Genomic DNA, 15,124 nt, shown 5'->3' with positions numbered 1-15,124 from the left:
CTATGCCACCAAGAATTGAGGCAGTTCTGAAGGCAAAAGGGGGTCCAACCCGTTACTAGCATGGGGTACCTAATAAAGTGGCCGGTGAGTGTACATTTAAGAATCCTTATGCTTGTCATTTTATGGTATTCGAGGCAGCTTAAACACCAAAACTGGGAATATATGTTTCCTACAAAACACATGTACTGTGGCTGCAGTCATAACATCTGAAAAAAGTGTTGAAGTAGTATAGCAGCTACCTTCATCACAGGCATGCATACAAAGCTATTTAATGGCTAGTCAGTTCTGGTTACAACAAACTATCTTTGGGTTCTTGCAACCGGATTTGCAATTTCAGATAGATGGTAATATCTAAGCTAACTAAAAAAAAAATCACCAACAACAAAAATGTTAAAATTATATCACTAGTCTATTAATATTTTTTTGAGCAGCACAACCAAGCAGCAAAAAACAAATCAGCACCAAGTTCAACTTTCTTTATGCACTCTCTTAAAATTTGTTGTAGTGCTTGCTCTCTCAGTAACTTGAAGATTGCAGATTTTACGGGTAGCTCCCTTTTCTTCTTGTGTTGTCAAGTAATCTTTGTAGCCAAAATGTAGGATTGTTGCTGGCAGAGTGTCTTCAATCTTTACTGTTTACTCATCTGATCACTCATTAGACTGATGCAGGTATTTCGCTCTTTCTTTGCATGGCTGATTGATCATAAAGCACTCACGTAAAAAAAAGCAATGATTATCTAATAATTTTTTTGCTAACAATGATAATAACTCCATGATAATGGGGTTTGCATGTTCTCCATGAGTAGCGTTTTGAAATGATCAGATTTTCACGATTTCAATTCTGTGTAACGATTCGATTCCTTATCAATTCTCTTATCGGTTCTGTGAAACAATGTACTTGGTAAGTGCACGGTGATATTTGTCTATCTTTGCCTGGGACGTTCTATTTCTGCCAGCCTTGGCGAAAACAGAAGGCAGTGAACGGGAGCTGCCAGCCTCTGATCCAGCCAGGCTACCCGTCTCCTCACAGTCATCTAAATCTAATGGAGAAGGCATCTGTTTAATGAAAAACCATTACTGTACAATTTCAGGAAATAAACTAATCTCCCCTGGATTTAAATAAATGAGCGTCACTTTTTTCTCGCCCCCTGAACTGCGGAGCAACTTCGTAGCATGTTTCGTTACATCCATTGCAATAGCTAGGATCATGTAAGAATTCCAGCTACCAGTAGTTCTAATTAAACATGCGAGCAATGAAGAGCTGGATTAACAAGAAAGGCACACTACCTTAATATCCCCAAAGAGAGGTAGGAGATTGGTTTATCTCCAGAAATGACATATGATTTACTAGGAACCACATTAAGCACAGCCAGTGATATAAAACTAGCTACTTCCCACCAGAGTTGACTTCCAATGCTGGTCGTAACTTCAGCTTCTGCTGGAAGCATCAAAAACACGGCATTCGTTAAAGCGTATGCCATGTTGTGTGCACAGGTGTTTCTGCATGTTTTATATATTTCCTCCCGCAGATGTAATTCCCACTTTGCAATGATTGGATTGGATAGACTGGTGACCTGTCCAGGGTGTACCCCGCGTCTCATCCATTGGTAGATGGAGATAGGCAACCGCACTCCTCTTTATCACCAGACTTCAAAGGTGAGTCTTATGCTTTTAGTGATCTCAGAACCTCCCTATTCATCGAGGGTCGCTGGTTTGCTCAGAGGGTGATGTTAGTTGTGATACTGGCATCTTCAATACATTTGTTGATGATCTGAATCGTTTAAATGTATATGTAGCAACTGGAAGTACAAACAATAAATCCATAAGGATGCAGACAAACTGGATCTCATGAGACACCATTCAATAATGTTCAGTTGCTCTGTTCTAAAGTCTGCTCTATGTCTGAATTCCAGGTACTCTGTGGTCAGAGCAGGTCTGTATGAAAAATACAGACCTGGTCCAACCACCTCCAACTCTTTAAATTCAGCGGGAACCTCTCATGATAGGGACATAACCAGCAAGTGCCTGACTAATTACCTCCCGTCTGTGCTTCTGACCATAATCCCCTTGGCTTCTCCTTCCAGATTGCCTGGATTTCCTTCATTGCTGTTTGGAGGAGAACAATGAGAGATGTTCCTCCCAGAAATGAAGAGGATAAGCTCTGGGAAACACAATAAAAAAAGTAAAAAAAACTCTGGAAAACTGAAATAAAAAAATATATATATATATATAAAATCTGAATAAATTAAATCAATCTGAATTTATAACATCAGTCAAATATCTTTAAATAAAATAAATTAAAAAAAAGAATTCAAAAAACAAAATTCTGATTTTTATTAATAAATTATGTTCTTTGCTTGCAACAATATTTGAAATGAATTTCAATGATTTCAACCCATTCTTTATACGATCACTGACCTTTACCAATGTATTCAGTGAGAAATAACCAACAACAGAAGATATGCAGAGAGGAAAGTCTGGGAGTCTCTGCTCAGTCTGCTGCCGCTGCGATCGGTCCACGATAAAGCCGAAGACAGGAGTATGGATACTATTTAATTAACAGCTTTTTATAGTCCTCTGTGTTTTTGTCTTGAAGACGATAGCCATGAGGGTTCTGGTTTATCGACTGAACTTTTTTTTTTCAATTTTTAACTAGCTACGTATAAAAGCATTTTTATTTCATAATAAAGAAAGTAATGATGATGTCAGAAGAAAAGCTGTTGGTTATGATAAGGTTATATTTCTGGTCACTCAGTGTGTTAATATTCTGAATGGGTAAATATTACTGTTACTACCTGCTGCTCTGTTCAATAAGATGTCAAACTTTTCCTTTGTTAAGAGTTCTCAGCGCTGTCTTGGTCATGCTATTTACAAGACATTAGCAGGAAAACAGCTTTCCTTCTAAAGATCCACTTTAGTTTTGGTTTTAGAGCCATTGGATTATGGGGTTCCATTAGTGCCAAAAATATGTTTTTGTGTCTTCTGGTGTGTCCATGTATTGTGCTTATGTAATGGAAGCTGTATATGTAGTGGTTTAAAGTCTATATGTCAGATTCATATGTTGTGTCTATATGCTGTGAGCATAAGTATTGTGTCTACATGATAACGTGCATTGCATTATTCTTCACTTTATGTTGTTTGACCATGTTGTTGAACCTGTCAGCATATGATCTCATTTTGCTGTTGTTTCCTTTGTTGTTACAGCCTGTCATTCTCCCCTGTCGTTTCCCTCTGCTGTTATACCTGTCGTTGTCCCGTCATCTCCCTCTGCTGGTACAACCTGGCGTTACAACCTGTCGTCACCTCTGTCATCTGCTGTGTCATTACAACTTGTCTCCGTTACACTTGTCACTGTCCCCGTTAACGGGGCGTTGCACTGCTTTTACAATGGTGGGTTGCTGCTGCCGTCTTATGCCGTTACCTGGTTCCATTTGCGAGTGGTTGGCTATTTTATCTATATTGTTTTAATCTTTAATGTCACAACAGTAATAACTCCTTTCAAATCTGACCACACATATTAGCTCTAGTAAACACCTTAGTGTTTCACTTACTGACCAATGCGGTCATGATAAAATAACGTACACACTTCCGGTTTAACTGAGATTTCAAAATAAGAGTCAATGAAACAAACGCCTCTGCTGTAAAATTGAGCTTCAATGAGCATTACCATGGACAGGCTGTAACAGCAGAGGAGACAACAGGTTTTAACAACAGAGGAGATGACAGGTTGTACCAGCAGAGGGAGACGGCAGGGGAGAACGACAGGTTTTAACAACAGAGGAGACAACAGGTTGTAACGCCAGGTTGTACCAGCAGAGGGAGATGACGGGACAACGACAGGTATAACAGCAGAGGGAGACGACAGGGGAGAACGACAGGCTGTAACAACAAAACAAACGACAGCAAAACGAGATCACAAGCTGACAGGTTCAACAACATGGTCAAACAACATGAAGTGAAGAATAATGCAATGCATGTTATCCCTCATGTAAACACAATACTTATGCTCACAGCATATTGACACAACATATGAATCTGACATATAGACTTTAAACCACTACATATAAAGCTTCCATTACATAAGCATGATACATGCAGACCTTACATAGACACATGGACACACCAGAAGACACATAAACATATTTTTGGCACTAACGGAACCCCATATTGGATTTTGAAACAGTTTTATGGCACTTTCTGATCACAGAGGGTCAACCTGTAGCTGTCTAGTTCCTCATTAACCGACCCCGAGTTTTCTAACAAAACCGATTTAACTGGGATCTGTCCTACCATTTTCACCTCCTAGTGCTAAATGGAACGAGAGGACAGAGATGGGAGTATGTCTCATACATGCAAGTCTCAAGTAAGTCCCAAGTCATCTGAAAGGTGGATCAAGCAAGTTCAGTCTTTTTTTTTTCCCAAATGTCTGTTTTTTACTTAATCCATTTTACAGTCCATATGTTTGGTTAATGTCAGCTGATAAGGTAATGAATTAGATCAAAATCAATGGATTTTAGCTTTAAACATCTTTTTATTTGATTTACAATCACATTACTTTATGTTGAAAAGAAACAGTAAAAGAAAGAATGTGCTTAATTCAACAAGTGGGTGAGTCACTGGAGCTAAATGTCCATACAAATTGAAGAGAAGGATTTGAGTTAAGGGTTAGGGAACAGTGACGGAGTCACTGTCGCTACAAGCATGCTTAGTATGAGGGATTGCTGTCGAGTCAACGACTCGATGCAATCAGCTGGTTTCCTTCAAAAACTGAATTAATCTGAGTTGATCTAGCTGAATTGTCTCTGTAAATTGTCTTGAGATGACATATGTTGTGAATTGTCGCTATATAAATGAACTGAATGGCATTTAATGTAATTAATTTGAGTTCATTAATGCATTAGACTGGGACTATCTACTAGCAGCATTGTAGAAAAACAGTATGAAAAAATGTGAATATCTGACTTCAGTTTGGGATGTAATGGCTGAAAAGCATACAAAAGTAAAAAAAAAAGCTGATGTTCTGCATTGAAAAGCAGAAATTATCAACAGTTTTTGCTCATTTTAAAATATAAAAAATTGAAAAATACTGAATGCATTTGCCTTCAAAATATCTTGATGGGAAATGTTTTATTGAATCTTACATTTGATCTTTTTTGATGAGTGACAATTACAAAATAAATGAAAATGCATTAATGTGTATGACTTCAATCAGAAGCAGGAAGGCTGAAGAAAAAATACATTTTGGTAAAAGTATTACCAAATACCGCATTTGGTAATACAGATCAGATCAGCTAACTCTGCTAGTGAAACAAATAAAGAGTAACATCTGCTGCTGCAATTAGCCAAAATCTTAACATGGGAGGCAGGTGCCACTTGATGATTTACCCAATCAGCCAGAACAATTGTATTTAATGTCCCTCCATTTTGCAAACACTTTTGCAAAAGAAAGCTTTATTTTTACGTCTTTCAAAAAAAGTTAGAAAAACAATCCACTGGACTTTGTTTTCCAAGTTTGAAGATTTTTCACTTCCCATTCAGGAAGCTTTTTGAATTTAAAATGTCAGAATTTGTGTTGAGTTCCAAGTTTTATAGAGTAACCCAAACACAGCCTTGTTTTGGCTTAGAAAATATGCAAACTGAACCGGAAGAATGGGAATGGGGAGTCGTTGAGTTCTTTGTTAGCCTGCAATGCCAAATACTGGTCAATGCCTCTGAAAAGAGGGAGTCATTTTGAATTGAAAAATCTTCCTGGATGGGAAGCGAAACTTCTTAAACGTTGGAAAACAACTTTATTTTTTTATTTTTTGGAAGGAATATGACCTGGAGGACATCTCTGCAATTCTTTCATGAGAAGAGATCACTCTGAACAAACACTGAATATCCCTTCATAATGTATATGAATTAAATGACTATGAGATATGAAAAAGGTTTTGACAGAAATTGTGATCTTATTCAGACCTGAGAAATGGCTCAGGTTCCTAATGGCAGCATGTTCCCCAGAGTTCGCTTCTTCAGAAAGTCGACCCAGAGTAACAGTTAAAGAAGCATTTTATACATCTTGAGAGTCTTCACTTTACATTACATCCTACATATTTGTGATAAGAAGACACTACCGGGTCCAGCCATATCAAGGTATTACACAATGTTCTACACTGCAAAAACGATCTAGAAATAAGTAAAAATGTCTTGAATAAAGGATATTCACCCTAAATTTGAGCAGGTAATTGAGATAGTTTGCCAATGGAATGAGTATTTTTACTCTTACAATAAGATAATTAGATAAAATGTACTTAATATAAGACAATGCAAATATGTTTTCTTATTTTAAGTGTAAATTGTCTTGTTCCATTGGTAAAATGTCTCTTTTACCTCCTCAATCCAAGAACAAATGCACTTATTTTAAGAAAAAATGACTTATCTAGATTTAGATTTTTTGCAGTGTAGAGCAATGATGTTCTGAGTGCACAGTGACGGAGATCTTGCTGTTAAGAAATATCCACTCTGCCTGTTCTCCCATTACATTCCCAAATCTTTATTATATCATTGTATACTTGAAGCTTTGTATATTTTTGTTGCACTTGATAAGCATAGCTCAAAATGAATGATGCATTAAATCAAAACAAAGTCTGATAAGCCATAAGGTATCCATCGTTATACATGTAGAGCTGCCTGGATATGGGGTTGTAGCTTAGACTAGCCACTCCTTTAGCTACTTTCTCCAGTGGCAGTGTAAGTGAATTATCTTCTTTACCAGTCGCTGTGTCGAAAGCGTAGAAAACTTCTTCTTTGTAATCGTCCACATAACGGGTGGCATACAATACGCCGCACACCATGAAAGCGTTGCTTACAGCCTTCTTAAAAAGCCTGGTCTCCCAGGTCTGCGTAACATTGAGAGTCTCAGCTTCGCCATCCCAAGCTAATCTGCTCACTACTAGGTTGCCGTGGTTCCCGACAGTAGCATAGAGCGCCCACAGTCCAGTCTCATCAACCTCCACATCCACATCGCTGTTCGTACGGCAGTCATAGTAGCAGTATGGGAACTTGTTGTTAAAGCCCACACCAGTGCCTGGGAGGGTCACCCGTTTGACACTGTTGGTCTTCAGGTCATACCTGCAGATGTCAGCGGAGCGGTAGCAGTGGTAGTACAAAGCCTCACCATACAGTACACCACTTGGACCCTCAATTGCATTGGTATGAGTGTTTGATGGAGCAAAAGTATAGTCCCTATGGTCAACAGCTGCCATGAAGTCTTCATAGGATTGGTAAACACGGAAAGTGTTACCGGAGATGTGGTTGTTGGTCAGAGGTTGAACCCAGTAGCTGTCCTTTTCTCCCTCTGTGTCCATCTGGGCCTGCCTGCCCCATGATCCAGATATGTAGCTTTTACCAAAGGGACTAATTTTGGTTGTGACAGGTTCACTGATGTTGGTAATCAAACCTTTATAGCAGTACATGTGTTGACCTGCAAACAAAGATTACAGAGACTTTCAGGATCTGGTAAAAGATGCCCAAAGAAATATTCTCTCGTCCAACAAAGTTCTTGGTGACTTTTTACATTTCCAGCCAACAGTAAAAATAAAATAAAGCTATAAGTCTGCCAAAGGGGCATTCACATCAAAAGTACACATCAAAGCAGTTTCATTTAAAATAAATGCAAAACTACTTTCAATGCTTATTTTGATTTTTTTATGCAAGTAGATTCAATCCCATGTGGTCCCTGATATGTCATATGGATGAGTACTTGCTCCTTCTCTGCTCTTGTGGCTTATGTTGTATCTCTGTAGCCTCTTTCCTACTCACTTGTGAACATTTTTCTGTTTGCTGGTGTAAACCTTTTTCACTTTGAGGGTGGAAATAAATACAGAAAGTAAACTGCTTGTAATTGTCTACTTTCCAGGAAATCCCACCTTTTGAGGCAGTACTGATTTCTTCCTGTCTGTGGCTAGTAACATTAGCAAAGGATCTTCAGACTTATCACTTTTCTCTAAGGCATAAAAAAATGGTTAAGTGAAGTCACCATTATCCAACTTCGTTTTGCACAGTCATGAATGTTTTCTGACAGCAGCAGTAGCCATATGCTCTAAAGTGTTTATTAAAGTTTAAATTTGGAACTCTGTTTGAGCCAAGTTTAATTTTAACTTCACAGTTTAAGAAACTTAGGTTTGAATGAGCTCTTATGTATAGCTGAACACGGACATTTACATTTCTAATCAGTTTGTGTCCACTGTTAAGCCTATTTCCTTCTTATGTCCAGCATTGTATTTTTACATTTTCAGTTGATGACAGAGATTGCTGCTGAATGTGAAGTAAAGATTCCACTCATAAAGGCAACAGCAATCAGCTGAGCTAAAAAAGTAGCCAATCACAGGCAGGATTTTTTCTCAGGTTGGTTTCACCCTCAAAGTGACAAATGTTGAGGCGATTGGCACAGGAACAGATCCACACACAAGTAGGAGATCTGGCGATATGCGCTAAACAATAAGCCCTAAGTGCAGAAATGGAGAATGAATTATTCTTGTGACACATTGGGGAGCTAATGATATTATATCTGCATGCCTGCAGTTTTCAAAATAGAAGTTTGCATGAGAGTGTTTCAAACAAAAATGGTTGTATAAATACATATCATACATGTGCACTTTTGGCAGAATTCTGACCTCACAAAACTTGCAGGTCGAACAAGGAGGAATTTATGTTTTCGTTTCGCTTACAGAACAAATGTCACCATATAATGGGTAAACATAAACCTACCTCTAAAGTCTTTGGGGATCGTCTTGCAGGACTCCACGCTGTTCTTCAGATAGCGTAGATTTTCTTTCACACTCTTTATGTTAATGATGTCTGAGACTTGCATCCTTTCTACAACTTTACGCAGTTTTTCCACCTGGTAGATAAATATACACACAAACTTTTAGTAAGGCAGGAAAGAATTTGTGAAGATAGGTGTTATTCTGCACTTTGTTTTACCTCTTTGGACAGTTTTTGTGTCTGTGCGTTGTTCAGCTGGGTATGGATTGCACTGAGGTCAGTCTCCAGCTGGGTGAGGTCTTGGCCCAGCTGACGGAGGGACAGAGCGGTGTACAGGCCCTGACGATGAAGGTACTGAAAGGGCTGTAATCGAGCTGTTACATTCGCAAGTTGAGCCTGAACCTGAGGAATGCGGCTGGTGGAGAGCAACAGCTGAACAGAAAGAAGCAAAGAGACTTTAGCTCAGAAATGGCGCAAGAAAAAAAAAAGTATTTAAAGCTGTACTTTTTGCCCAGATTTTTTTATAATCAGAGTTTAAACTGAAAGGTATATTTTACCAGAAAGGAATAAAAACATAATAATAAAAAAAAAACAGTTATTACAGTATTATGAAAAGTTTCGTAAAACCCACACATATTTCCCGAAGAAGCAAATTTTAATGTACTGTAATAGAAACAAAGTGAGCTTTATATTCAAACATTTTACCTACAGAGAGGCTGAAGAAAAGCCTGAAAGAATATAACGTAAAAGACTAGAAAAGTTTAATAAAAATACAAATTCCGCATTAATATTGGATTGTAGTCTAAATCTGGTGTTCCCAAGCTTAACTTGCCCCCTAGGGGTAGCATGGTGTAATTGCAGGGGAAGCTGACATGAAATGAAGAATTAACCATTTTGAGAGTTTTTTTTATATATATTTATTTATTGAGACCAATGTTGAATTCAGTAACACAGTTAAATAAACATTCTTCTTAAAGCATTTTCACTTTTAATGTGGAAGTTTAAATATTTATTTTATTGCCATATTTAATTTTCTGCTGTTGACTTTTCTTTGTTCAGCTGCTGAATAGTTTGGGGTCTGGATGGAGCTGAGTTAGAGATTCGGATGGTATGAGAACTTTGTCATTAGAAATTAAATAAATAAAAAAAAAAAAAAGCACAAACAATAAAGATTTGGAAACCACTAAATGCACACATCTGAAACCAGTGTCAGCTATTCTGTTTGATGTATTCTTTGTCAGTCTGTCCTTTATCCATACTTTTTTTAATTTTTTTTTTTTTTACATGATCAATAGGTAGGCAGAAATTTTCTGATGTATTGTCTTAAGATTTGCCATATATGTAGATGTATTGTAAGTTAAAATAAAGAAAACATCACAGACTGTCCTACAGACTTAACTTTATATCAGGAATCAAAAAGTGGTCAATTTTATTTCTTTGAAGCATAAACCTGGAAAATTATTTTTTTTTTAAACCAAGTAGATCTTGTTGGCAGAGTATGCAATAAAAAATGGTGCATACTGTATCTTCAGCCAATTTAATCAAATAGAATATCCCTCCCCTTGAATACTTTAAGGTACAGTAATGCCTGTTTTATTGAAAATATGAAGTAATTATGCAATGAAATAATTTCACAACAATTCCCTTACAAGTTTTTAATCTATCAAACATTCCAATCGAATGAAATTATAATAAAAATACTGCTGAATGGGTACTTTAATTGATTTAGTTTAAATATAATAATTTTGTTAGGTAGCAAATGTGATGAAATCTAGATAATTTTAATTAAGGTAACCATTACAGGGCTCTTAGTTCCCACCTGTTCATCCAAGCTATTTAGAGATCCTTCGCAGGTTTGAACCTGCAGCAGAACGGCCTCATAGTCCAGCGCCGGGAAAGACCACATGGTGGAGTTCACCTCGCACTGACAGGAGCCATTCTTCTTCATCCCGAGCACACGATGGGCATGGCCATCTTCCTGCAGTTATACACAAAAAACATTATTGTATGTAATGCATGATTAAGGGCAGGGGTCTGCAACCGTTCAAACACAAAAATAAATTTTTAGTATTGAGTCAGGCTGCGTAAAAATCTTTTAGAGCCTCAAAATATCACATGACCTTTTATTAAAACAAAACTTATATCTGTTTAATATCTGCCATCGATAACCCGTTATCATCTTAAACAACCTACAATTTATCTGTACTTTATGCTTTAAAATAACGAAAAGCATAAAACGGGTCATAAAGACGAGGCATGGATTTATTTCAATAGTGTATTATTTGATGTAAAATAATAATAAAATGGATTTAATTGCAAGAAAATAAATGAAAAAAGCTCTAAAACACATCTTAGTTTTTTATGCCATCTTGTTTAAAAGAAAGAATTCAAATATTCTTAAAAAAAAAATAACTAAAGCTTCTAAAACTGTTGTTTGTAATTGTACTACTTCAGCTGGTTATTTATCTTTTTTAGCCATTATTTATGTGGGTTCAAAGAACCAGATGCGGCTCCTGAGCCTCAGGCTGCAGACGCCTGGTTCAAGGATATACAGGGAGCAAAAGCAATGCTAGAAAGATGCAAAAATGACAAGTTAAGATGCATCAGATATAACTTACTGTGACTGTTAACAGAAGGAGGAGAAACGGCAACATCCTCACTGCAGGAGACCTTAATGTCAAATCCCTCCACATTGTCTTCTTCCTCTCAAATAGTACGACCAAACCCTCTGATGTTTCTCAAATCTGTCACCACAGAGAAATGGAAATTTTTACATGCATGTGACACCAAACATAGATTTGGAAACTATGGAGTTTCTCAACAGCTGTGGTCGACTCAGGAGTCGCCCATTTCCCTTTTCTTTACGAAAGACTTATTACTTCACGTTTTTGAAAAAATCCTGTTGCTTTGTGCTAAACGACCAAATAATATTTTCCTTCATTTCAACTGCTTAGAGAGATGCCAATGGGCCACGCATGATCATGAGTCTCAGTCCTTTCAGTGCTACTTTTGTTCCTTAACACAATGAGCAAAATAGAAAAAAATTTCTTTGCTTAGAAAAGTTTTTTTTATTTATTATTTTATATATTTATGGCATATTTTTTTTTTTTACCTTTTTACTAAAATATGCATAAAAAATGCATTATTTACTGATTTGTCAGGTGTAGACTTTTGCATTGCAAGGTTGGAGAAAAACTGGAGCTTTAACACTTTTAAGAACTAGAATTCAATGCTATCATCAGGTTATATCTGCTTCAAAAGAAAAAGATAATTTGGGGTAGATAATGACTTAGCTAAGGAGCTAAAGTTAGAACGGTTAGTGTTTATCATTAAAAACGCAGAATTCCTTCATAGACTGAAAAGTCTGGATAAATGTAGGATTTGGTTTCATGGCTTTTCAAAACTAGATAAATATTATTAAACTAAATTGAAAACTAAATTTTACTTTAAATTATTAAATTAGTATTATCTTTTTAAACAGAAAGTAAAGTTCTATATCGAAATCAACTTCATATTTATTTGTCTCAATGTGTTAAGAGTTCAAAGTTAAGTGATGTTTAATAATTGTAGATATTTTTTCATTGATTTATAAAAATTTAACAGGATTTGACAAGATTTATCTTTCAGATCACAACATTTTCTCTCATCTTAGCCAACATTTTTGGGTTTTAACTCTGTATATTTTTCTGAAGTTATTCAAAAGTAAAACTAGCTAGCGGTAATTGACATAACAACTCAAGTGTTATCATGGATTTAAATACCATTAAATTGGTCTAGTTTCTAAAGCAGTTTTGTCTCACTTGCACCGCTGAGATATTACTTCGGTGAGTTATGGGGACGAGTCATTGTGGGGTAAGTTGTGTCAATAGGGCAGCATTTGAATAAAAATCATCTAGGGCAATGCCCTAAGGTTTGTTTACGAATATTTACAGACTCACAGTAAAATGCAAAAATTGCTGCTTACCTGTGATTTTCTTCTTCCTTATTTATGAGCCATGAAGGATGTGAAACTGCCTCAGGAACAGCTGCACATGACAGCTGCATTAAGCTCAGGATGTTGATGAAGATTCTCAGTCATCCAGGTCGTAGTCATTCCGTAAAAGTTAAAAAACAAAACAATCCACTGGATTTTTTTACTTTTACAGAGTTAAGCTCATGAGTTTCAAATTCCCCATTTGTTTTACGCAAGAGGTATCCATTTGAACTAAACTTTAAAATTTTACCTTACAAAAATACAAAACAATCACTTTCTGTCCTTTATCCGCATCACTGACCTGATGAATTAATAGCTCCAACACTGTGTCTTTAATTTTCTTTCTCTAAATAAGATGTTTTGATGTAATATCATCTAAACTGTCCATCAGATGAGATTTTAAACCTTTATTTATTCTGCTTTTTAAATTATTTTAGGAACGTGATGAAATTTATAAAGAAGGAATGTATATTACAGTTTTTTTTCAGTCTAACCACTGAGTGTGCTTTCTTTTCTACCATATTTGACTATTTATACCAGATGTATAGTAAATAAGTACATTTACTTTGTTACATTTAATTAATTAGCCGTTAATTTTTAAAATCATGACTTTTATTCTGCCACAAAAGTTAAATAGATATTGGACTTTTACTTTACTTAAAAATTGGAGACATTGCTGCTGGAAACAATTTTGTTTCCAATTAGCAATGTCATGACAGGATTTGTTTATTTGAAATCTGCATGTAAGCAAGAGAAGAAGAACGGTATTCTGTTTGTCCTGGTTCACTCTCCTTACTGAATAGTAGACTAATGCACCATATTGTTAAAGTTTTTAAGAGTAAACTAATTTAAAAAATTACTGTGTATTTGTTTTATTTATTTATTGTTTTGGCAGGTGAGAAAGTAATTTACAGCTCTGACTTTCATTCTAAATATTGTCCTAATAGCTGCGCTAAACCATTTTGCATTATTAGTTGGAAAGTGTAATGAAACTTGTTGGATTCAGGAAATGTAGATTTTAAATGATAGAAATTGAGTCTGCACAGGAAAGAGATTCAAGCAGCTTCTGCAGGAGCGGAAGGAAAAGCCCAACCCAACTTCAAGCTTCCCTTCTCCGAATCCCCTCCTGCAGCCGTCTTTTATTAACAGAACATAGCACATGATTACAAAACAGTGTATTGTTCTGACAAAACAATTGATCAGTTCATAAAGACAGGATGCTCCACCAGAATCACGAGGCAGGATGGTCTCCTGACTGCATCACAAGACACAGTGCAGCATCTCCCTTGCACAAATGATTCATAAGCACACATTCATTTTATAATCATCAGAGATGGCAAAAGTACTTACTTTCCGTACTTGATTAAAAGTACAGATACTTGTGTTAAAAAATACTCTGGTAAAAGTGGAAGTACTGATTAAACTTCTTTACTCAAGTAAAAGTAACAAAGTACAGGCTTGTAAATTTACTTAAAGTATAAAAGTAAAAGTAGAAACCACTTTTTTCATGCCGTTGCCTACATTTTAAATGGATGTCTGCCAATAGGACTAGATCTCCGTTGTGTTCATTTTCAATCATCTCGTCGTCCATGCTACTATGCTAACGCCACCGCCACCAAGCTGCAATGATTTGCCGCCAATGAATACCGCCGAATCTGTCCATTCATCTTGTAGTGGTGCGTCAAATGCAACGTAGATTCCCATCCAATTAGATTGAATTTGGTATTGATGACGTGAAAAATAATAACGGTAACTCCATTGAAATGATTCAAAACTAAAGTAACGAGCCAATTTTTAAAATGTAAGGAGTAGAAAGTACAGATATTTGTGTAAAAATGTAAGGAGAAGAAGTAAAAAGTCGCCATAAAAATAAGTAGTAAAGTAAAGTAAAAATATCAGAAAAATCTACTTGAGTACAGTAACAAAGTATTTGTACTTTGTTACTTCCCATCTCTGATAATCATCATCAAATAAACCTGACAAAACTTATGTTGTTTTGCTTGTAAGTTATTTTAATAAAATGGTTTTTAGTTTTTATTGTCCCTCTGAGACGGAGTGGAAACATTTCCTCGTGTTTTTTTAGAACGTTTAATAGTTTTCTCAGGCAGATAGAACAGCTGGGGATGGATGTACTTATGTTTAAAATAATGTTTTCTTAGGACTAAATCAGGTTTTAAACAAATTCTCCTCCCAATGTCTTTACCAGATTGCATTAAAACAGCCAACCAAAAAATGTTCTTGCTTCTTTTATGTACAAAAATAATTAATACGTACTTTTCCAGTAATTGAGAATAGATTTTGACTTTTAATTTCTTACTTTCCTTATGACTGACTTTAACTTCTTCCAAAGTGATTTCATGTTAAGGTATTTTACTCAGTTTGTTTGTTTTTTTAGGTTACTTTATAC

General features: G+C 36.1%; 1 protein-coding gene across 1 annotated transcript; it reads right to left on the bottom strand.

Moving 5' to 3' along the window:
- Positions 1-6,314: 6,314 nt before the first annotated feature.
- On the bottom strand, positions 6,315-11,497 carry LOC107096708 (olfactomedin-4-like). The gene is made up of 5 exons (XM_015393483.1): positions 11,363-11,497; positions 10,564-10,722; positions 8,964-9,176; positions 8,748-8,880; positions 6,315-7,461 (listed from the first exon to the last, which is right to left on the bottom strand). The coding sequence occupies exons 1-5, from the start codon at positions 11,435-11,437 to the stop codon at positions 6,614-6,616; spliced, it is 1,428 nt and encodes a 475-aa protein (XP_015248969.1). The 5' UTR covers positions 11,438-11,497; the 3' UTR covers positions 6,315-6,613.
- Positions 11,498-15,124: the final 3,627 nt, after the last annotated feature.

Source organism: Cyprinodon variegatus, unplaced genomic scaffold, assembly GCF_000732505.1.
Source record: "Cyprinodon variegatus isolate N-32 unplaced genomic scaffold, C_variegatus-1.0 Scaffold644, whole genome shotgun sequence".
Taxonomy (NCBI): domain Eukaryota; kingdom Metazoa; phylum Chordata; class Actinopteri; order Cyprinodontiformes; family Cyprinodontidae; genus Cyprinodon; species Cyprinodon variegatus.
This window is presented reverse-complemented; position numbering and strand designations above follow the sequence as displayed.